The 25,050-nt window shown below is 49.3% G+C and overlaps 1 protein-coding gene across 1 annotated transcript; it reads left to right on the forward strand.

Moving 5' to 3' along the window:
* Positions 1-921: 921 nt before the first annotated feature.
* LOC132473693 (thyroid hormone receptor alpha-like) lies at positions 922-20,444 on the forward strand. The gene is made up of 5 exons (XM_060073912.1): positions 922-1,982; positions 3,448-3,653; positions 6,459-6,605; positions 12,639-12,897; positions 14,982-20,444. The coding sequence occupies exons 1-5, from the start codon at positions 1,970-1,972 to the stop codon at positions 15,230-15,232; spliced, it is 876 nt and encodes a 291-aa protein (XP_059929895.1). The 5' UTR covers positions 922-1,969; the 3' UTR covers positions 15,233-20,444.
* Positions 20,445-25,050: the final 4,606 nt, after the last annotated feature.

The following is a 25,050-nucleotide window of genomic DNA, read 5'->3' on the forward strand; positions in this document are numbered from 1 at the left end:
CATCACCCTCCCCACACTTCTGATCCCCCTCCCTCCCTCCATCCCTAATGGCTCCCTCCCTTCCTCCCGTTTCATAATGTCTCCTTCTTCTCCCTCCCTTCTGATGTCCCTCCCTCCCACCTCCTTCTTCTCCCTCCCTTCTGATCTCCCTCCCTCCCTCCCTTCCTCCCCTAATGCCTCCGTCCCTCTCGCCCATCTCCTAATGTCTTGTTCTTCTCCCTCCCTCCCTCTCTCCCGTCTCCTAATGCTGTTCTCCTCTCCCCCCCCCCCCCCCCCAGCCTGAGCGCCTCGGTCCCAGGGTACATCCCCAGCTACCTGGAGAAGGACGAGCCCTGCGTGGTGTGCGGGGACAAGGCCACGGGCTACCACTACCGCTGCATCACCTGCGAGGATGCAAGGTAAGCCCCGCCCCCTTGGAGGCGGGTACTACCGGGAGGGTACGACCGACGGGGGGCTGGGCGCCGTTGCTCGGGGGGAACGTGTCGGGACCTGCCTCGCCTTTGGACGGGACACACACCGTACGCCTTTCTTAGAGAAAGACTCCGACGCCGAGGCAGAGAGAAAGGGCACGTGCACGCCCCCAATCGTGCACCTAGTGTATATACGTACCTATGTGTAGGTAGGATTTGTTGAGGTTGGAAAGGTGTCAAGGGTGTGTGTACGCAAACATTCCACGTCAAACAAGCTAATGCACGTGGCTGGGAGGTTACCTCTCAGCCACGTGTTTCGGGCCCCGGGACGGCCCAGGGCCCCGAACGCGCTCCCCTGCGCCGCGGGGAAAGGTACCAGAGCGTGTCAGCGGAGCACGGAGAGAACACACGATGCAACGTGGGCGTTTCCAGCGGGGGGGGGGGGGGAAAAAACATTTTGTTCTTCTGTGTGAGTTGTACATGCGCGGTTTCACGGAGTCTAAATATAGGTCGCGCCGTTCCTTTTGCCCGAAGCCACAACGTATGGAATTCAAATGAAGGGTTCCAAGCCCTCAATTTCGTGCGACGCACACTCCCCGAGGCCCTGATCTGCACCCCTCAGAGAGATCTGGGTCCCCCTGAGGGGTTGGGTGAACCAGCGCGAGTAGAAAGCGCTTCCAGTTCGTCCAAGTCGCAAAGTCCGAGTCCGACATTGGCGCGGGAGAGAAGTCCCAAAGGTTTCTAGGCGGAGAGTCCGCCCATGCAAACGCACACTCACATGCACGCTCACAGACACACACACAAATACAGACAAACACACAGACCAAAACACACACACACACACACACAAACACACACACGTTATCTAAGTGCTTTGGGTGTCTGAAAAGCACTGAATAAATGCAAGCCATTATTATTGTTTGTAGTATTATATTAAGTATCTGTGTCAGTGATCGGAAAAGATCTCTCAAAAGTATTCCTACACGTTTTCCTCAAAACAAACCCTTTCATTTACGACGTTGGCGGTGGTGACTGTCTGGGTTTAGCAGGAAGTGTTGCCTGCGGTTGGAGCGGCTTCGGATGGCGTGCGTTCTCAGAGGAACACCGCCAGCCCCCGGGGGCCGACGGGGCGTTGGACCGGCTTGGGCGGGGGGCAGGCGAGACGTTATCAGCCGTCATGTGACATGTGATCTGGAACATTTGATGGCTCGGCCAATTGCTAATTAATAACCCTGTGTTCCTCTTTAATCCGCAATCGAATCAGGTCCAGAAATCGAATCAGCTCGTGATTGTCGTGGGGGGGGGGGGGGGGGGTGGGGGGGAAACGGATGAGTTAGAGTCCGCTGTCGTTTTTTCCCCACCGTCCCTCCTCCCCGTCCGACGGTCTGACCGTCCGTCCGTCCGTCCGTTCCGTCCCCCCTCAGGGCTTCTTCCGCCGGACCATCCAGAAGAACCTCCACCCGGCCTACTCCTGCAAGTACGAGGCCCGCTGCGTCATCGACAAGATCACCCGCAACCAGTGCCAGCTGTGCCGCTTCAAGAAGTGCATCGCCGTGGGCATGGCCATGGACCGTGAGTCACTGCAGCACCCAGCACCCACAACCCCAGCCCCCCCTAGTCGACCAGGCCCCCCCCCTGGTCGACTAGGGGGGGGGAGTGTGATTAGCCTTACAAGCCGTTTCGAAAATCAGCCCCATATGACATCACGAGTGGGCGTGTCCTCCTAGATCTGTGCTGGATAGATCAGTCTACCAGCCTGCCCAGTTGACTGAAGTAGAGGACACGCCCACTCGTGATGTCATATGGGGCTGATTTTCGAAACGGCTTGTAAGGCTAATCACACTCACACCTGGTGGTATAATATGTCCCCTTTAACACCGATGATAAAGTTTTACACTTGAGGCTTTGTAGTTGACTTCATAGCACCGTCTGAGCCCCCTTCCTTGAGCAGAATTAAGTGTGGAAACAAAGCCTCGTGGCCAACTGCAGGGTTTCATTCCCAGCTTCTTAAGTCTTCTGAAGCCAAACCCCACTTTTTCAAAACATACGTTTTGTGTTTTTTTTTTGCCAAAGCACAGATTAGTCACGCATTCCTATAAAGCAAAATGTGGTCAAACATGATCCATATTTATGGCTGCATGGATAATTATGCACGCATATGCATGCATGCTTTTCAATTTTAAACGCTTGCTAGCTTGCCCTCTTGTGACGCTAGTCAACATAGTGCTGTGCTCCTAAATGAGTAGCGAAACACGTCACGCTCACTTGTCTCGTAACTTTGTCTCGTAACTTTTCTCGGAAACTTTTCTCGTAACTATAGTCACAAGAATACACAGTACAGCATTTTGTTTATGGTGTATGATCTTTATCCCGGGAGGGCCTTTTCTGATAGATTTCTCTGGTACAGGGCCAAGTCACGTGCCAATTTTCATCTTTGTGAGATTTGAAACCCTTTTGTCGGCCACAAACCCTCTCCCACAATACCAAAATAGCTCAATATAATTCATCAGATTGTGCGTACGCAGTCAGGAAGAGGACATCCATGTCCTTTTGCGTCTCGTGTCTGCTCACGAGTCTCGAGGCATCAGAAAACTGGTTGCTGTCCCCCGGCCCAAATTTGCTCCGGGGCAACTTTCACCGGTCATTACTCAGAGCTGTAATCATCAATTAGCGTCTTGAACATAAAACCAGAGCACGCTTTTGCTCCTAGCAAAACACTATCTGGGTAAGACCAACCGGTGGAGCCTCGATGCTCACGCTGAATAGCTTCCACCGCCATTTCCACTTTTAAAGCACTCGTTTTCAACCACATTTCGTCACACGGAAACTCTGTGCCGAGTTTCAGGGTTGTTATTTTCATAAGATATGTATATTTTTTATGCTTTATTATAGCGTGAGATAGCTCGGAAGGTATGGGAGGTAGAGGGGAGGACATGAAGCAAATGACCACGGGCAGGAGTCGAACGCGGGTCGCTGCCCCCCCCCCCCCCCCTTATTATTAACCCTGTCCTGCTCTTCCTCCCCCCCGCCGCCACAGTGGTGCTGGACGACTCGAAGCGCGTGGCCAAGCGCCGCCTGATCGAGGCCAACCGGGAGAAGAGGAAGAAGGAGGAGATGGTGAAGACGCTGCAGAGCCGGCCCGAGCCCAGCGACAGCGAGTGGGACCTGATCCACATGGTGACGGAGGCCCACCGCCACACCAACGCCCAGGGCACCAGCTGGAAGCAGAAGCGCAAGTTCCTGGTAACCAATGCCGCTCCGTTCCTCTCCGTGCGCTTTCTTTACGTTCGCATTCAGGACGCTTTTATGCAAAGCGACCGACTCACACACACATTGACTCACCGCCAGCAGAGTCAGCCATGCAAGGCGACAGCCAGCGCGTCAGGAGCAGGTTTGGGCGAGGCGTCTCGCTCCGGGACATCTCTGGCGAGGCGTCTCGCTCAGGGACATCTCTGGCGAGGCGTCTCGCTCAGGGACATCTCTGGCGAGGCGTCTCGCTCCGGGACATCTCGACGCTCACAGCTGGGAGGAGCCGGGGATTGAACTAGCAGTTATTTCTGAATAGCAACTGGGGTTTGTCTAAGCTCAGGCTTAGCTCAGGAGGATCCCTGTCTCCTCTTAGCTATATCGAGTATCGAGTTGTCCCAGGCTGCTCCTGACTGTTGCATTGTATGGCCTTGGATTGTGTGTATAATCCGTTGAAAGTCGCTTTGATTAAAAGAGTCTGCTAAACACCCAAAAATATATATCATAAAATATGAAATCGCAGACCGCTGCTATAAATAAGAGGTGGTTGCTATGTGTATTTAGAATCAAACAAACTTTTATTTTTTGCGGAAGAAATACAAAAACAATTAAATTAGTAAAAAAAACAACGTTGCATCATTGATTCATTTAGTAAGGAGCCGTGCAATGAGGGAGATAATGCACAGCGAGCCGGTCATTATCGTGTAATCAAGCCCTCACTGTCTCTCCCCCAGTGGGGGTTAATCTGGAATGACCAGCTCCACATTGATGTGATGACACTGGGCAATCAATCGGATCGTCTCCCCCATACACCCACACCCTGGGTCAGACGGACCCCCAAGGGCCGACCACCAAGCCTACGGGTTTTAGTGATATAATATTCATTTCTAAAATGCGTTCCTCCGTTGTCTACACTGCTGAAGCCTACTTCCATTGCACTTCTTTAAATATACGTCAGAGTCGTGGTGCCTTGTGGTTTTGTGTGGAACTCTGTGGCTGATTGGCAGGAGGGAAGACAGACCCCCTCCTCCTTTCACGGGATGAAGGAAACTGTCGTAGTTACCACGGACGACTGAACTGTTTCGCTGCAGGACGCCAAGTTGCTATGGCAACCGCCCAGATGCCTTCGCATTCGCGTGTAGGCAAGATGAATTGGAAATGTACGTATTTGTCAACAGCGGCTTCAGAATGAGGGTTATTCATGATTGCCGCATTACAACACTGGCAAAAAACGTTCCGGCGACATTAATAATTCACCGCGGGGGAGAAGACCGCCGTAATGGGTTTGAGGAAAAAAAAAATGAAACGACAACATGAAAAACCTCTTGCAAAACTTGTTTTCCCTTTCGACCAATCGCGCGCAGTCCACGAGGCTACCCGTTGGCTCCGCCTCCCGGCGACGGCAGTTACCTTGCCACAAAGGTCAATGACAGTTGCCTGGCAACCGTTGCTGCACAAAGGCACGTGAATCACATGTTGCTCTTCTCTCAAGACATTCCCAGAAACGCGCAGGGTGGGGGAGGGGGGCTGAGGTGAGGTGATGTGGGGTTGATTACCACATCACCTGCAGCCCCTTGACTCTGATTGGTTCTGAACTCTGAGCCCTAAAGGCAGTTTCTGTCTGCCTTTGAGCCGCAGACATTTTGTGGGCTGTGCGGGTCGTCGGTATGTCCTTAACCTGAGGCGGTTTGCTCCGGTTTCATCGTTTAAGGGTAGGGCGGCATACCTTTGCCTCCTGCTATGCGTTGCTCAGAGCCGAATCACGGTCTGAGCACACTGTGAATCCGTGTGCTCTTTTGCAGCTGATCTGCCTTTTAAAGTACAGTCGTAAGTATGGGATACGCGGATGTTAGTTATGGATAATTTCGTTTATTGGGATTATCGGGATCACTGGGGTTTCACAATGCAGGACCACGAGGCCAATCTGAAGGGGTTTATTTGGCTCACTGAAAATGATCATGCTTATTATCCAGCTACTTACTAAATACATATAACATTTGACAGAAATATAACTCTTTTTATTGACTTACAAGTAATTTAATTACTTCCGCCAAAATAATCTGCTAAAAAAGTCGACTGGCCTGCGTCTATAGCAACAGTCTGTTATTCATAGCAGCACTCTGATATTCCAAGTAAACCAATAAACCAATCACAATCAAGCATTCAACAAAGCTGTGTATTAAATCTCTTTCATCCATTCATAAAGTTCAGATAGTTAACGTCATCTCAAATTACTGATTGAAAATATTGAGATGCGTGAAGGTATAAGGACACATCAGCTGGCTTTCAACAAGATAATGGATTCATAGTTGATGAGGTAATGGTGCGAAACCCAACTAATGGTAATGTTATATAACCTAGTTATGGTGTGAATACCTAGTGTGCCCTCATATGGCACCCAGTTTGATGTGTACTGCTTTGATTTATAATGAGGCTGAATTTCATATTTCCATTTTATTATTAATTTGGGTTGTCAAAATGTCTTACAACTTTACTGTAGGTATTGAAGAATGAGCCTTTGCTACACTTCATTTGATAAATGAAACCCTTTGACGTTTACTGTGTGTGTGTTTGTGTTTGTTTTTATGTGTGTGTGTGTGTCTCTGTGTGTGTGTGCATGTATATGTGTGTTTGTGCATGTATCTTTGTGTTTGTATGTGTATGTGTGTTCTGTGTCCACGTGTGTGTGTGTGTGTGTGTGTGCGCGTGTGTGTGTGTGTGTGTGTGTGTGTGTGCGTGTGCGTGTGTGTGTGTGTGTGCGTGCGTGTGTGTGTGCGTGTGCGTGTGTGTGTGTGCGTCCAGCCGGAGGACATCGGCCAGGGCCCCATGGTGCCCACGCCGGACGGGGACAAGGTGGACCTGGAGGCCTTCAGCGAGTTCACCAAGATCATCACCCCCGCCATCACCCGCGTGGTCGACTTCGCCAAGAAGCTGCCCATGTTCTCCGAGGTAGGCTGTGAGGGGGGGGGGCTCTGTGTTGGGGGCTCGTCCCTTCTGCCCTCCGTGCGTTCAATCGTCCCGCAGCCTCCTTCATCAGTCCGCCCTCTCGTTTCGGCGTGTCTTGTATGTGTTCAGGTGTCTCGTGTTGCATTGCGTTGTGCTATAACGCGGCCTAATTACTTGCGGAGGCCGAGACGTGACCCTCCGTCTTTAACCACGACGGTCATGACCTGTGTGCGTCATCCGAGCCCCCCCCCCCCCCCCCCCCCCCCCCCCCCCCCCGCTGGAGCCCCCCCCCCCCCCCCCCCCCCTCCCCGCCCGGGGACCGCGGAGCGTGTGAGCGTGATGGGCCGTGTGTGTGAGTGTGTGCGTCAGCGTGTGTGTGAAGAGCGTGTGTGTGAGTGATGTATCAGTGTGTGTGTTGGGAACGTGGGTGTGTCAGGAGTGTGTGTCGGAAGCATGTGTGTGTCAGAGTGTGTGTGCGGGGAGCACGTCTGTGGGCGTGTGTGTCGGGAGCGTGCGTGGCGGCAGAGTGTGCGTGTCAGGGTTATTTCCGTCCCTCTCGGTTCCGTCTGTCGTCCTCCCCGCGAGTATCAAATGAAACCGCTTAAATCTGGAGCAGCCATCCCTCTCACCAGGGGCCCGGGCCCCAATGAGGTGCGCCTCTGCGATCATCAGGATGGATGGGGGTGGTGTGAGGTGGTGTACTCCATCCGCTGGGTGTGTTCCCTAGGAGGGGCTGTGGTGGAGTCCTACGTCAGGCTGAACTGGCCAGGATCGACGCGGTGGCGTCAGGCGTCGTCCTCCATCGGCTGGTCGTGTAAACTAGGATGAAGCGGTGGGCGGTGGGCGGTGGGTGGTGTACTCATCCGATGGGTGTTCTAGCTAGGACAGATGAGCTGGTGTCCGCCGGTGTCCTCCGTCAGCGTGTTGCCAGGCGTCCTCCCCGGAACTCCAGGGCTTCCATTGTGCTCCGCTAACGAGGCTCGTTAGTGGGACTGCAGACAGCCGATTGGACGGGCTCTCCAACTTCTCCCGCTCTCTTTGGTGCTCGCCCCAGCTGAGGGGACGAGGTGCTAATGAGCGCAGGAAGCTTGGCTCGTCACCACCGCCGGCCGGCTGCTGATTGGCCGCTGTGACGGCCACATTGGCCTTTCAGTTGTCATTGTGCATGTACCCCTAGTGGCGCCAGGATGTTGATTGCGGGCGGGCCTCCAGAAAACTGGATGGGCCAGTCGAAATAAAATAAAAAACGGGTTCCCCTTCGTCTCCGTTTCAGCGCTTCTCTGCGGCACTGAGGAAAGCAGGAAAACGATCCAAAATTATTTCTCCCCTGTAGCTTATTTCTTAAGAATAATTGAATGAATAACATATCTAACCATATAAACAACAGCATAACAATCCGAGATAACTGATAAATAACCACAAATGCACACAAATCAATTAAAACTAGCTTGTGGGACGTGGGGCTTGTTACAGCAGGAGGCGACGGGGTTTCATGCTGAACACAGCAAGTATTTCTTGATATTCCAGTGAATCTGTCAACATTGTTGCCCCGGTGCCTGTATTTATCCGATTGACAGCTGAAAAGAGTCTGAAAAGACAGTACTTGTCGCCATGGGCAATGTGAGGAGGCTGTTCATGTTCATGTTCATATCACGGGGGATGCGTCGGGCACTTCTACGAGTGTTAATTTTTTCTCGATCACGGTCTTGTTGGCCTTTGCCTTTCTTTTAAGCTGCTGCATAAACACAGGGTGCTCTGCGTCTTCCACCGGAATGGAAAAGTGTTCGGCTCCATCATCTGCTTGTCCATTACGTCATTCCATAATTTCTGTAGGTCCGAGTTCTGCTGTGCAGGGGATGATTTGCCCAGTAGAATCAACGTGCGTATTGCCGCCTGTAGGCAGGCTGTCCACACGTGGGAGTAGAAGCCGCTGATTGGCTGAGAAGCTTTTACTGAGAACGCTTTCCTCAGGCTGCTTATTGGATGAACAGCTAGAATGAAAATCACTCACTACTCACTATAGGCCTGGGTCAAAGTGGGCGGGCCCGGAACTAAAATGGGTGGGCCCAGGCCCACCCGGGCCCAATGGTCGCGCTGCGGGGGGTGTGTGCTCCTTGTTTTGTCTGCCTTTGCTCTCATAGGCCTGGGCCCAGTTTCCCGAAAGCATCGTTAGCCTAAGTGGATCGTGAAGTGCGTCGTGCGAGCGTCGTACAGTTTTCACACCGTTTCCCCGAAGGCATCGTTGGTAACGAACGTCAGGGGTACGCGTCGGATGCTAAGAGCATCGTTAGCCTACTATAGCCTCAGTGGCGTCACCAGCGGACATTCCGTGTATAAACGCACCCAATACCACGGAATGCCCAGCTGGCGCAATTTCGCAACCAAAAACAGTGGTTGCCACCACCGATATATTACTCATAGACTACTGTTAGATTTAAACAGCATTATAGAGACATGTTAGAAGTCAACAACAACATAATTTATTGCAGCGATTTAAAATTCAAAAAGTACATGCGCAGCCGAAATGTCAAACGCCACGTCACAAGGCATGTAATAAAATCAAATGATTCCATTGCTCTTGTGTGGGAGGTCGCTTTCGAGCTGCAGTTGCCGTCTCCCTCTGATTTTAATTCAACCATCGTGGTTAAAATGTCCTCATATTGATCAATGACAGAAGGCATAGGCTACTGTAGACATGAGTCATGCTGAGACCAGCGGGTGTCTGAGAATTTCTGCAGGTGTTTTGTGTTGCGATGGTTTGCCGTTCACTATTTATTGGACCCTGTCTAGACAGTAACGAACATCCCTAACCATAGATAACCGCGTTTGTAGTCTACACTCCGACGTGAACTCATTATTGCGTGTGTGTGTCTTTCTGGTTGTATGTGTGTGTGCGTGTGTGTTTGTCTGTCTGTGTGGGTGTCTGTGTGTGTGTTCCGTGTGCGGGTGTGTGTGTTCCGTGTGCGTATCTGTGTGTGTGCGTTCGTATGTGTGTGTGTGTGTGTGTGTGTGTGTGTGTGTGTGTGCAGACATGACGGTGTGGGTAGACTATAGCTGAGAGCAGTGATCATGCATATTGCAGGAGGTGTCTGGTTACATAACCGATGGCACGGGATAAACCCCATAACAAACAATCATGCTTTCCCAACCATCTGAAAACATTTTAGTTGGTACTGAAAACTTGTTATACTTATGGATGAATTATCTTCCATAAATGAACAATTGAATCCCTCTCTCTCGGAATAGGTACGTTTTTTAAAGTCCTGAAAATGTAATGTGTCAGTGTTCCTCTGAATACACATGAATACTTAATGAACTGCCCTGGATTATGACTCATTTTTAGGGGAAGTTCTTGTTCCTGTGTTTCTCCCTTCGGCGTTATTAGTAACGGATAAACCGCATAAAAGATACGTGTCTATTTAGGGTTTTGGGTAGGAGGAACCTTTGATCAAACAAAGGGTCAAGTTTGTAACACACTGCTTGCATTTAGCAGATGCTTTTAACGGAAGTGACTAACAACGGTTCAAACACACATTCGCACACCGACGGCGGAGTCAACCATACCAGGCGATCTCCAGCTCGTGGGGAGAAGTTAGGGTGAGGTGTCTTGCTCAGGAACACATTGACACTAGGGCTTTGACTTTTGCCCAAAAATCATATTCGAAGTTCGTTTGTTTATTAATATTAATATTCGAATATATTCGAATATTTATTAATAATATTTTGACCAGTAAGACCTGGGCTGAATCCGAATACTTAGTACATACTATTTCTGTTCAGTGTCTACCACTTGACCGTACTACACTTGACAGTGTAGTACGGTCTACAGCTATGCGTAGAACGCCTCTGAAACTCCACCGGATGTTTGGAGATGACGTATCTCCCCTCAGATGCCGGCAAAATTACCTTGATAAGTTACCTGTTATCCGTCTTGTCATCGTTGCTATTAAATTAAAAATGTCTCTTTTTACTTAATTACTTACTTTACTTTTTTAATGTCTCCTTTTTTCGCCGCTTTCTACGACGTCTTTCTGAGCCGCTGTTGGTAATGTCGGGTCAGCCATCTCTTCTTCGTTCGTTACCAGACTCCGGTTGCATTGTGGGATAGCGTAGTGACCTACCGTTGTATACTGTGGCGGTAGTACGCATTCTTTAACGTTTTCCGTACTACACAATGCGTACTGAGCATTCAGACGCGCTATATTTGTGGCGTACTACAAAATGCATACTATAAGTATGAGTATTCGGATTCAGCCCTGGATTGGGTTTTGCGAGGTTTGTTTACCGGCGTTGCTATGGTTACCGGTCTTGCGTGCTCCAACGGTTTATTAGGTTTCTAATAAATCGCTGTCTAATCAATACTTCATTCACTGCCTCTTCCGTGGTCATTACAATATTATGAATAGACTGCGTCAGGTTCTCCGACGTCTCTCCCTCTTGGCCTGACCATAACAGGTTCCAATATTAAGGGCTGCCTAATATTCGTTCGAATTTTGATTTATTTTTTGATATTCGAATTATATTCGAATTACGAAGTTCGGAGTCAAAGCCCTAATTGACACTCAGCTAGGAGGAGCCGGGGATCGAACAAGCAACCTACCGGTTAAAAGTGCGCTCTACCTACGGAGCTAAACCGACCTCTCCACTGACCCCTGTTGGCTTAACACTAAAACCAAACAGGCTGGTAGAGCTCGTCTTCTGATGGGCGGGGCTGCCTTGGTGTTTAGGCTCCTCCCCCCTCGCTACGATACGATTCGGGGCGCACTGTGGTCAGTAGAGTTGATTAGCGTTGCTTGGCTTACCAAAACTGGCTGTTGTAACCATCCATGCGTGCAAGAGCCCTTTAAGTCCATAATGACATGTTATCCTTTGTTTCCGCAAAACACTCAAATCATCCCAGCGCCTCGCAGCGAAGGTCATTGCCATCACCAGCGCTTTATTCCTATTGGTTCTCAGCCCTTGGGTGCTTCTGACTGCTTCTGAGTGGCAGACGTATTCAGAGCTTTTGAGTATTCTGTGTCATTAATGTGAGGCGGTTTCTCCAGTCTCATCGTCATGTGGGGAGGGTGGGCGAAACTTGCTCTACCTACTAATGTGATGAGTAAAACAATCATTATCCGTGCCTACTCTGTTGTTACCTCATGCTCAGTTTGAACACCATGAAATTGGGATCCAAGGTTATCGAACGTCTTTAATTCGATCTTCTCCGGTTTGACATTTGACACGCATGTGTTTGACATAGACATTTATTTTTGGATCATTTATGTTATGTTGAGATTTGGACGAGAATCAATCCATGAAACTGCAGTGTTATCTATCCACTATATTTTACTCTGCCCTTTTCATTTAAAATCTCCCCCGCCCTAATGAAACCATACTTCCTCATGGTGACCTGATGCTAAGCTTTGTGCTAAACTCAGGGCTACCACATTTTAAGCATTATGCTAACCTCCTCATGCTAAGCGTTGTGCTAACCTCCTCATGCTAAGCGTTGTGCTAACCTCCTCATGCTAAGCGTTGTGCTAACCTCCTCATGCTAAGCGTTGTGCTAACCTCCTCATGCTAAGCGTTGTGCTAACCTCCTCATGCTAAGTGTTGTGCTAACCTCCTCATGCTAAGCGTTGTGCTAACGTCCTCATGCTAAGTGTTGTGCTAACCTCCTCATGCTAAGCGTTGTGCTAACCTCCTCATGCTAAGCTTTGTGCTAACCTCCTCATGCTAAGCGTTGTGCTAACGTCCTAATGCTAAGCGTTGTGCTAACCTCCTCATGCTAAGCGTTGTGCTAAGCTTTGTGCTAACCTCCTCATGCTAAGCATTGTTCTAACCACCTGAAGCTAAGCCTTGTGCTAACCTCCTCATGCTAGCTGAAGCTAAGCGTTGTGCTAACCTCCTCGTGCTAGCTGATGCTAACAGTGTGCTAACCTCCTCATGCTAGCTGATGCTAAGCGTTGTGTTAACTCCTCATGCTAGCTGATGCTAAGCGTCGTGCTAACCTCCTAATGCTAGCTGAAGCTAACAGTGTGCTCCCCCCCCCAGCTGCCCTGCGAGGACCAGATCATCCTCCTCAAGGGCTGCTGCATGGAGATCATGTCGCTGCGCGCCGCCGTGCGCTACGACCCCGAGAGCGAGACGCTGACGCTCAGCGGCGAGATGGCGGTGAAGCGCGAGCAGCTGAAGAACGGCGGGCTGGGCGTGGTCTCGGACGCCATCTTCGACCTGGGCAAGAGCCTGGCGCAGTTCAACCTGGACGACACGGAGGTGGCGCTGATGCAGGCCGTGCTGCTCATGAGCTCCGGTGAGGGGGGGGGGGGTGAACGCAGGCGCCTGGAAGCACGCGCACGCACACACGCACGCGCACACACACACACACAGGGAGAGACACGTCCGTCTTTGTGGTGGGGATTGTCATCGTGGGAGAACTCCTTTTATTATTTTATTTTTATGTTGTTCCCTAACGGCCAAGCATGCATTATGTAAACATCTAGACGACATTATGATAAATATAGATATCTATATCTATACTACGACCACTACAACTTGGAATATTAACATAATATGGATTAATACTATCAATTAGTCTGTATAATTGTAATGAGGCTAAATAGGGAGTCTTTAAAAATAAGGGACGTCAAATTCGAGTGCAACAAAGTGAAGAAAATAACTACTAACTACGTCCGCTGCAAGCCGCTCAGACAGCTCGAGCAGCGCTGCCACAGCCCATGAGCAACGCTGCCACAGGTAGGACGGGCGTTGGTACAGCGGTCGTAGGATGCGAGAGAGACGCCGGCCTACGGTCAGTCAACACGTCAACGTATTGCTGTCCGGCCAATGTCGACAACGGTGTTCCCCACGCATCCCAAAGCCCCCCTCCCCACATCTGGGGGGGGGGGGGGGGGGGGCCCTGTGGGAGGTGTGCGGCCCCCCTGAGCCGTGAGCCGACTGGGTGGGGGGGGGGGACCGAGTCCACAGTGGAAAAGACAAGGCTGTGTGCGCAGGGATGATTTGCATGGTAAACGAGGCGTGAAATTGGCGCGCGGTTAAACACAAACAACAGGGCCTCTTAGAACATGAAGGCCTTGTCTCGTCCTCGACAAATACCGGAGTGAAACAGTGTCGGCGCTTCTGACAGTTGACACCACATCCGCCACGTCGGCTAATCCGGGCTCCACCTCTGTTGGTCCTTACGACAGCAGGGGATCAACCGACAGTTGGTAAAAAAAAAAGTTAGCCTACTTTGCATACAATCGACCCAAAACAGGTTTTATGTTGTTGTTCTAAACGTGGTCATTTCGTCTTATGTGACCGTCGTCGTAGTAATCTATGCAGTTTTATCAATGTTACTGAAATAAGTCCCCAATTTAGAAAAGGATAGGGGTAAGGTCCTAAGTTTTTGATGGGGATGTGTGGAGCTCTGTCTGGGCAGTGGCTGTCCGAGAGAAAGTTTAGCTTTTCGGACCTTTAACGTATAACGCCTAGTGTCGATTGGATAGTGTTTGAGTTCCAGCTGAAACAGCGGGCTCACCGGCTCTTTAACTAGAATTGTGCAGTTATTAACATGAGCATATTTGTATTTGATGAGGCCGGTAAACGTCAGTTGGTGTTTGAGAGAACTTGACCCGACTGACCGTATAAAATGTCGGCGGCCCAATGTAATCGATCGCTAATCTCGAATTAGCCTCTAATCCCTTCTTTCCTCAAACATAGCCTTTCTGTGCTAAAAATATCTCCCGGCTATACCCTTAAACGGAGTGTGTTTGTACACGGCAGGGGTCGAAACATAAAGCCACTTGGAGGGGAAACGAAAAGAGGCTAAGTGCAGGAACAGCTGAAAAAAACGTCTCAAAAAGTGATAAAAAATACTAAAAACAGGGCTGCCCTGGTGTTTCACCGGGCAGAGAGTGTACCATTAAGGCTTAAGGGTTGATTATGGTTCCACATTTACGCAACGCAAGGGGGTTTACGGACCCATTACGTCCTCACGTAGAACCAAAACGACGGTTCGCGACGGCCGCATCGGAGCGTCTGCGTGGTCATTGCGTTGCGTCGACGTGGAACCACAATCAGCACTTTAGCTCCGACCCCACTCACCCGGGTTCGATTCCCCCCCGTGGTCCTTTGCTGCATGTTTTCCCCTCCCTCTCGCATACCTTCCTGCCTCTACAACAACACGGATGAAACCTTCGGAATAAATTCTTTTAATTAGAAAAATAAATGATAAATAATGAGCACAAACACACAGTTACATACACAGAACACCGCCCACTCATCACTGTCTCTACAATAAAAATGATCAAAACCTTCAAAAAAAGATCGTCTTTTTTTTATTTATTTTTTTTACTAAAACCAACTTCTTTCTCCCCCCCCCCCCCTCCCCTCCAGACCGCTCGGGCCTGACCAGCGTGGAGAAGATCGAGCAGTGCCAGGAGACCTACCTGCTGGCCTTCGAGCACTACATCAACAGCCGCAAGCACAGCATCCCCCACTTCTGGCCCAAGCTGCTGATGAAGGTGACGGACCTGCGCATGATCGGGGCGTGCCACGCCAGCCGCTTCCTCCACATGAAGGTCGAGTGCCCCAACGAGCTCTTCCCGCCCCTCTTCCTGGAGGTGTTCGAGGACCAGGAGGTGTGACGGCGGCGGCGGCGGCGGAGACCACGACGGAGGGACCCCCCCCCTCCCCCTCCACCCCATCGCCACGCCGACCGCCCCCCTCCCTCTCCCGCCGCGAGCCGGCCTTCTCCCATCGGGGAGGTCGGAGAGCCACCGATCCGAGGAGAGGAGACGGGGGGGGGGGGGGGGGGGGCTGTTTGTTGTCGGGGGGGTGGATTCTAAAATAAACCGTGTGTTTGTCTCTGGGGGGGTTGCACAATAAGCCGTGCCCCCCCCCCACTCTCTCCGAGGCCCTCAGATGTAATCACCACACACACACACTCGCACTGTCCCCCAAGAGACACACTGACAATCTTGCTTGTGAGATTTTTTTTTCTTTTGGTTCTATTTTCTGGTGACTTCTTTTGTAAATACGTGTTACAGTGTCCGCGCGTCTGTCCGCAGAGGGGAACGCTCTGCCCTCTGTTTCCGTTGTGTTCACTGCTGGTCCTAGCTGACACTGTGAAAAACCGTTCCATGTCAAGATGTGTGTGTGTGTGTGTGCGCGTGTGCGTGTGTGTGTGTGCTACACAGTATTGAGGCTGAAACATGTACGTTTACGGAAGGGCAGCATTCAGAGCAACACACACGTGCGCACACTCGCATTTTGTACACACACACACATACACACACATTCATTTACACACACACACACACACACACACACACACACACACACACACACACACACACACAGAACCACAAGTAAACTAGAAGAACATGCACTGCATTGTGCATACTGAGCATTATGCAGAGAAGTCATTACATAAAGGATAACCACCAACGGAGCTCTTTAAAGCTGTTCGACGTCCCTCCTCCGCGCGCGCACACACACACACACACACACACACACACACACACACACACACACACACACACACACACACACACACCTCCCACTCAGTGGAACATGCCGAACTACACAGACTAATACCTCACAACTGGTTAAGGCCGTTTCTGTCTTTCAAAGTATTTTTTTGTAATGAGTTCTTTGGGTGCTTTCGGATTGTCTTTGTCGTGCAAGCGCCTGGGGGTAACAACAAACAAATGAAGAAGGAGAGAGTGCCGTTCGACGGACGCACACCCCACAGCACCCTTTTACCCGAGTATACACACTATGTATTTATAAAGTATACCTCTCCTGTCAGACATACCTCTTTTTTTTTCTTTACCTCACAAATACACATCCGTACATATTCAAACAATCCATACTCTGATACGTTTGGCCGTACTCCATCGGCGGTTCTTGTTTTTTTATGGTTTTATTTTTTATTTTTAAGTTACCTCTACTTTTGTGTATTTTTTTTTCTTTATTTCTGTTCACCGGATGCCTGTGTCGTCCTCATTGGCCGCCCTGACCTGTCCGTCACACAGTGATTCCGCCCATGAACCTCTGTGGGCTTTCCCCATTGGCTGCATTGTGTTTCCATATCCCACCTCGAACCAACATATTCTACCTCACCTCTCAACTCAGTGCAGCTGTCCCCAATGTATATGATGCATGCATGCACACACACACACACACACACACACACACACACACACACACACACACAGACACACACACCACATTACACACACAGTACACACACAGTTCACTCAGAAACAACCAACCAACCTTGCAGAGCAGATAAGTGAGGTGCTTCTCAATCAAGTGTAAATACGGTCGTGTGTCAAACCGCTCAACAACAACACAGTCGCTGTACCACACACCTCTCAGTCTGTGTTTCATCGTTTCTACGACAGGGACAGTGTGTTTCATAGGCGCACACCTGTCCGTGTCTGTGTTGTATTGCTTCTACCATGAGGAACGATGTGTTTGATAACCACACCTCACTGGACCAAGAGTCACTTTGGAGTCCCTTTTCAGCTCTGGTTCAGTTCTGATGATGATGATGATGATGATGATGATGACGGGGTGACATGGACAAGAACCCCGGGGTGTGGTGCCTGCAGGGCGATGGATCCGAAGGGGGAACGATAAGGGGGGATTTTTGCGGAAAGACCGGACCTTGGACCGGACACCCTCTGTGGCTCAGTGGGCGGGGCCAAAGAACCTCCGAGAGGAGGAGGAGGAGGAGGAAGGACTGACTCTGGGAAGCAGCGAAGAGACGCAGAGATGGAGCTCGACGACAAAGACAAAGAACTCACTCGAAGAGTTGAACTGTGGATGGGTTCCGTTGGAGATCCCTTCCCGCAGCTCCGGGAGGTGCTCTGACGGACTGTCCCGGGACGCGGGGGTCCCACACACTCTCCCCCCTCTGGCACCACTCAGGGGCCACTCAGGGGCCGGTCTGGGGGCGGTCTGGGGCCACTCGCCGGTTGTTTGTTCTGTTGCACTAAAAGGAAACCACAATGTCTGTATCCTTGTTGCACCCACCCCCCCCGCCCCCCCCCTCCCCCACCCACCCCCCCCCGCCCCCCCCTCCCCAACCCACCCCCCCTCCCCCCCCAAACACTACTGTTAACACTCTTCTACCCAAGCTCAATCCAAGTCCAGGACCCTCAACCTCTCCGTCTGTCTTTTGCTTTGCTAAAAGATGCACACACACACACACACACACACACACACACACACACACACCTTTTGTGTGTCTCTAATCTCTGGAGACCCACCAGGATGACGGCAACGCCACCACCACAGTGTGTCATGCAGGGTATGAGAGTTGATTCCGTCAAACACTATGCAGGGAAACATACACACACACGCACACATTCACTCACACACACACACACCGTGGATTAAGCTACTGCAGGTCTGTACCACCGCCAACCCTAACCCCACCCCCCCCCTCCCGCCTTCGCTCCTGGCCGGCTATTAACCTCAACCTACCTACCTTGTTTCGTTGTTCCTCTCTCTCTCACGATCACTGTGACTACAAGCCGTGCTGTAATGACCGGGGCGGGCTCCACCAGAGGGACTCGATTTGCTCAGTATTGTTTCATTTTGTGCCTCACAAAGGGTTTACGTTCCCGGGTATACAACATACACACTGCGCTGCCCAGCTTCGATCTGATTGGCTGTTCCGTTTTTTTTGGGAGAATATGGTCGTGGAGCTCTTGGGCTTGGGGCTAGCCTCGAAGCTAACGCATCAAAGCTATTTGTAAATCGATCCATAATCCGTCTCATTTGGTTTGACGCCCGCAAGGTACTTTTTATGTTTGTTAAAAGTATAAAAAAAAACGTCGACGAAAATCAACGACACGGTTAAGCCAAATCGGAGGATTCTAGTTAACCTTTCTTACACCAACCGAGTTTTATACGAAAAAACATTTTCTATTTCCTCCTCTTTCGGTTGTCTTTTTTCTATCGTCCCTTTTTCCAGTACATTTCGGGTTCCCTTCCAGAAGAGGAGATCAGATCAGGGCGGGCAGCGCAGCTTCTCCGGGTGTCTCTCTCTCTCACAGACAAACACAGCCACTTATTGACTCCTTCTCCTTCTTCTTCTACTTCTACTAAGACTAGAATAATCGCACCAGCACCTCCGAGCACACTGCCTTCAAAGCCATGATCAGACGCACCAGCAAAAACGAGGGACAGACGAATCTCAGTGGCCATCCGCATGCAGAAGCCATCAAATCAAGTCATCGTGGGGTGGTGGTTGGTGGTACACAACACAACACAACGGAGGAAAAAATAACAATAATCGTGGGATCACACAACCCAAAATCAGTTTGTATTGCTCCTTATTGTTTTTGCTACAGGGGAGAATCAAAACGGGAGCAGCGTGTCACATCACACATGTGATCCGCTCGCAGTCCACTCACTACTATCATGGACAGACCGACACCCCCCCCCCCCCGCTCCTTCATATGTGGTTCCAGATCCGACACCACATCTGATCTCTGGCCAAGGCCACTGCAATGTAAACAGTCCAGGCGATAGGTCAGATCTTTTGCGCACGTAAAATGTCTGATATTAATGTGCAGATCTGTAATGTGAACGCAAAGTGATCCGACGGTCACCAAGGAACCGCAGAGCATCGCGTTCAGAGGCCGGCCTCGCAAGGTCCCGGCCTCTTACCTCTTTTGCCAAAACAACAACTGCACACACACACACACACACACAGGCACACACTCTCTCCATACACACACAAACGCACGCACACACACAGCAGGCAGAACCACGCACAGCTTCTTATGCAAACTTGCGTTTGCCGAAACAAACCAAACCCGAGTCACTGACGCCACTTTCCCAGGGAATGCACTTCTTCGTTTCCACGACTCTCTCTTGTACCGCTGTCCATCCTCTCCATCCCCACCCCCCCCCCTAGGTGTTTGTGATTCGTCTTGTGGTTTAGTAGCCAGAACCCTCCCACAACCCGCCTCTTCCTGCCCCCCCCCCCCCCATCTCCATAAACGCCGTACCCCCATATTGACCCCCAGGCCCATCCTAGCACTTAGGCGTGGTGGAGGAATCAAGAGGAGACGGACCCCGAGCGGTCTGTCCACATGAGGAATGTAAAAAAATAAAATGATATAAATATGTATGCATACATATATATATATCTCTATATATATAAATAAATTGTATAATTAAAGAAACATCGTGAAGTCCAAGATCCATAACGTGATCGGGTTCTGTTTTGTTAATTATTTTTGGGGTTTGTTTGTTGTTGTTATTTTTTTACATGTCGATTTTTTTGAACCTAGTTTTTTTGTTACCCTTTTATCAAAAGCGCGGATGATGTTTTTTCAAATGGACGTCGGGACTCTACAGCCATACGGAGAAAACTAAACAGAAAAAAAAGTGGGGTTGTGTCGTTGAAAGGTGGAAACAGAAGTCAAGCTTTTTTATTTTTATTATCGTCATTTTCTAAAAATGTTGCCTCACTTTATTGGAGAAAAAAGAACCCAATGTCTTTGTAAATGACAAAACGGCTGTGTATGCACTTTCAGGTCACCCTCGGTGCATCGTTGGCTACCCCACTCCACCCCTCCCCCTCCCACGAAGCCCCCGCCGGCTCGCATCGCAACTATTCAAACGTTCATCATCTCTTTGGTGTTCACTGTTGATTATATTTAGTGATATGCAAATGACACTCTGTTACTGAAATGACGATGGGGGGGATATAGTGAATGGCTGAAATGACGACGCAAAGGCAATGCATAGGAATACGTCACTGCAATCCAACCATGTCAAGTCAAATGCGACCAAACCCAGAGTTGTCTGAATAAAATCAATGTCAATCCTGATTTTTTTTCAACTTTTATTTATTTTTTTACTTTTTTTTCACGGATCCTCCACTTGTGTTGAAAACTGCTCATGTTTATGCGTCGGCCCGCCTGTGCAGATAACAATAGGCTATCGTTGTTCGACTTTAAGCTCACCAAAGACAGCACCATCTCTGAAGAAGGAACGGTTTTGTGTCTAATTGGCTATAACTGGCTAGCTGCAAAGCCCGCTGGATGAAGTTTAGTGTTAGGTTACTCTTTAAGAAACAAACCCTTCTGTGTACGGAGTTATTGTCGCTTTCGGCTGTTTATTGTTCGCCCTACTTTATTTAAGTTGCAATGTTTGTATTGAGTCTCCGTTACATCTGGATCTACAGAAATAGTCAAGGGAATGCATGAGAGCCATGAGACTCAATCAAAACAAAACAAAAGTGGGCCAAGCAAGGATAGATTACTGCAGCTTTAAGCACATTTGAAAATAATATTCAAACAATGATACAAGAAAATCTGTAATGGAATAAACCTCCTTATAATTCTGCCCCTAATGGACACTACTAATTATGAGTGAGGGAAATGACTGAAGCTGTACTTTGAAGCTGAAACCTGAGTTAAAGGGTTCAGTCTTCCAGTGGAAGGAGAAACGGGTGGTTCCAGGTCTGGGGTATTTGTGGCCGGGGCGACTGGATTCCTTTCTGCGGGAGATAAGACGCACGTGAGGGAGTTCACTGGCAGAGCGCAGCGTGCTGACAGGAAGTCGGGGTGAGCTGCTGCGTCTTGCGAGGAGGGGCGTGATGGTGAAGGAGAGGTCTGGGATGACCGATGGGTTCAGTTTTTGGTTTTCCGGGACACGTGGATTCGACACTGGGAATGCTAGAGAGTATGAGTCTCCACTCATACTCGGAGTGAATTTTAGTTATGAAAAAGAATTTTCATAACTGAAACTAATTTTCATATAAAACACACTATCTTTTTTATCAATCCTTCTCCTTCTGCCTATAATGTCATTAATGTGTTAACATTCAGGGCATTTAGCAGACACTAGCAGACATAGCAGACATGCAAAGTGACTTCACAACAGAGTCAACCATGCAAGGCGACTTTGCATGGTTGACTCCGTTGTGTCACGGTTGACATTATGAAATTGCTAATCAACTCATCACACCTGGAGGTAAAATAGGGTTGCTTAAAAAGTAGGAGGTCATTCTGCAAAGTAGAGGAGATCCCAGAAAATCGAGGAACTACAGGCTTCAGTTTAGCATAACTTGCACGCAGACCCAACCAGTGCCCACAAACACCCTAGGGGTAAGGCGATGTTACAAGCACCTTAAAGGCATCGTGTGAAGGATTTAGCAGAACACACTTGGTTTTGCAAAATATAGTTAAAAGTCGTTTGCTTATTATTAAGCCCTTTACTTATAAGGGAGCAGGCAATCTAACGGGTTGGTTGCAATCTGCAAACTCACCGCTAGATGTCACTACTTTAACCTATAGATTATACTAGATTGCATGCGGTTTCATAACATTTGAGTTTTTGATGAAAAGCATGCTGTCTTCTTGTTTTTCTGCGGGGTTAGCCACAAATAAACGGTTGCTAAGCAAACTACAGAATATTTTATGTGGGGGCCATTGTTCAGCAAGCCTGGATGTAGTTGTTTTTTGTATTTAAATTGTTTTGGTTGTTGGGTAGGAGATGATGTAACAAGCAGGTTTGCTCTCCACCAATCAAAATCCTCCCCAAGCCCCCCCCCCCCCCCCCCACCCACCCATCCAGTTCAGTTCAGTTCATCTAAACAGATGTTTAATGCAGATGTCAGAGAGACACACACACGCATGCACACACACACACACACACAGACAGACAGACAGACAGACAGACAGACAGACAGACAGACAGGCAGGCAGGCAGACAGACAGACAGACAGACTGGAAACATGCTGCAGATGTCAAGAGTGCATGAGCCTATTCGAGGAACTGCATGTGCGTGCTACGTGGACGGGGTGACAGTCAAAACCGATTGACAGACAGTTGACAGACAGAGAGCCGCATTCGAGACGTTACTGCTCAGAAAGGGGAATGGGGGCTTCGAGCGGAGGGCTTTAAATAGCCCAGCGCCGCCACTGGACGCTAACTCCGTGTGACAGCGGGTTCATTCACGCCTTGTGTCAGACTTTCTGTTAAAGCAGTATAGAAGATTCATGGCCTTACTGATGAGGACCGTGTGATCACGCATTCTGAGTTATTATAGGAAATTTGGCGCAATCTGGCAACACTGTCTTCGGCCCAAAACGTGTATCTTTATCTCAGACAAAAACAACAAGAAACAACGGACATAGGCCGTAACATTATGTGTCCTGAATGCCCTGCAACACGGATGCCTATTCACCGTTCGAGGTCGATCCACTAGGATGACACGGCCCGCCACTTAATCCGCTCGGTAATTACACGTGACATAGGCTACTATCCCCGCTCGTCACTCATTCTTTATTACCTGCACGCACACTGGATCATCCACTCCACATGACTCACACGCACACACTCGTATTGAACCGCCAGCGGATGCATGCATGCATTCATTCCCCCTCCTCCCCCGCCTCGCTCAAAGACGATTGTTATGCAAGCGTCATGTGTCCTCAGCTAAACCGCTCCAGTCAGGCGGGGACAGGGAGGCTGTGGGGCCCGGGTGAAGGGGTCCACGGCTGGCGAGAGGACATGAGGAGGGGTCGAAGAGGTTTAAGGTTTACAGAATGGGCGGGGCGAGGGGGCGTGGCATAGAAGAGAGGATATAAAGGGTGGAGAAGTAGCAGAGTAGAATGAGTTTGCCCGTGTGCAGTGCACAGTGTGCGTGTGCGTGCGTGCGTGTGTGTGTGTGTGTGTGTGCGTGTCTGTGTGTCAGTGTGTGTATCCAGCACAAGGCTTATTGGTCACCTTTTGCCTCCATGATAGCTCTAATTTACTTTGTTTTTGAAAGATAGTATCCCAAAACACAAATGTTGGGCATTAAATTTTTTGTCAATGAATAGACAGAATAAAAAAGTTACACTGCAAGACATTGAAGAACACCAAGTCATAATGGATCAACGCTCTAGGAAGGGATAGTTATAGGATAGCACGGTTGTGGTTGACGTTGCCCAACCACTCTATACACACATCCACAAATCCCATAAATTAATCTGCAATAAGGGACAACCATGAAGTAGCCATCGAGGTTTGACCAATCGATTGGTTATGATGAATTATATAAATTTTTGAACCGCATAATTTAAGCTCTGCTGCAGTTTCATAATTTGGTCTTGTAGTGATCGACACTATAGATGAGTAAGCCTAGGAACAGTATAGGTAATAGCGGTAGCAAAATAAATGAGGACTTCTGTCAATTTCTAAAACTAGCACGGCTGCGCCATCTGCAGGACAAACATTGTACTTACAGTTGAACTGAAAATAGGACTCGGCATTAATTCAAACGTGTACAACTCTCAACAGTGCCCTCACAGCACAGCTGGCACAAATTAATCAACGCATCACATTTTGCAGTGTTGGTTCAATCCATTACATTTAGCATTCATGGCCAACATGTTTGTTCTTATAATGTATACTCTAAGAATATAGGTCGCTTGACAATGCGATCTACCAAGAATGCCCAAGTCTTGACAGCAAGGCAGAGCCAATAGCAACAGGGGGGGTGCCATGCCGTAATTCCGACGCCTCATTGTTCCGACGTCTCAATGGTCCGAAATATTTCCCATTAGATCGACATGCCACTATGCCGACGGTTCAATGTTCCGAAAACGGAACCCATTGGTCCGAAGGTCCGTTTGTCCGACTTTTCAAAAAGGAGGCGCATTAGGCCGACGGTTCAATATGCCGAATAGGCCAAGGCACAATTCCACATGTGTGATTATGAAACCAAAAATAAAAGACGATAGGCTAAGTTCCAGCAGTGCACTTCACCAAGCCAGACTGTTGCTGTGGGCTTGAACGGTCACAAGAGGTGAATTTATGAAGCGCACGTTATACAAGGACTAATGCTTTTCCCGTAAAGAAGTCAAACGGTGAGGGAAAAACAAATACAATTTTTATCTTTAGTAGCTGTGTGTGGGCCTATATGTGTTGTTTACTGTGTTTACTGTGGGCTTTAGCCTAAATAATTTCACTGGTATTGATTTAGTCAAACTTATACCTCATACCGTGTACTTGGTCAAGTGTTTGCGTGTGCGTGTGTTCGTGCGTGTGTTCGTGCCCGTGTTGAGAATTAGACCTACGCTCCCTGTCCGTGGGGCTGAAACACCCTGTCGAAATGAAGTGAAGCGTTGTCACTTTGCTCTCCAATATTCATCGTGAACGTGATATGTAGGCCTATGTTGTATTTTGGAGAGAGAGTGAGAGAGAGCGAGAGAGAGCGAGAGAGAGCGAGAGCGCGAGCGAGGTATAAAACTCTTTATATGTAGGCTCATTCGGCATATTGAACCGTCGGCCTAATGCGCCTCCTTTTTGAAAAGTCGGACAAACGGACCTTCGGACCAATGGGTTCCGTTTTCGGAACATTGAACCGTCGGCATAGTGGCATGTCGATCTAATGGGAAATATTTCGGACCATTGAGACGTCGGAACAATGAGGCGTCGGAATT

The sequence above is a fragment of the Gadus macrocephalus genome, chromosome 2 (genome assembly GCF_031168955.1).
Source record: "Gadus macrocephalus chromosome 2, ASM3116895v1".
Taxonomy (NCBI): domain Eukaryota; kingdom Metazoa; phylum Chordata; class Actinopteri; order Gadiformes; family Gadidae; genus Gadus; species Gadus macrocephalus.

What these genes read in the sequence shown, in the direction of transcription:
- LOC132473693 (XM_060073912.1), top strand. An exon ending in AGCAGAAGCGCAAGTTCCTG is followed by an intron (nt 3,654 to 6,458) that starts GTAACCAATGCC and finishes GTGTGCGTCCAG; the next exon opens with CCGGAGGACATCGGCCAGGG. An exon ending in AGCTGCCCATGTTCTCCGAG is followed by an intron (nt 6,606 to 12,638) that starts GTAGGCTGTGAG and finishes TCCCCCCCCCAG; the next exon opens with CTGCCCTGCGAGGACCAGAT.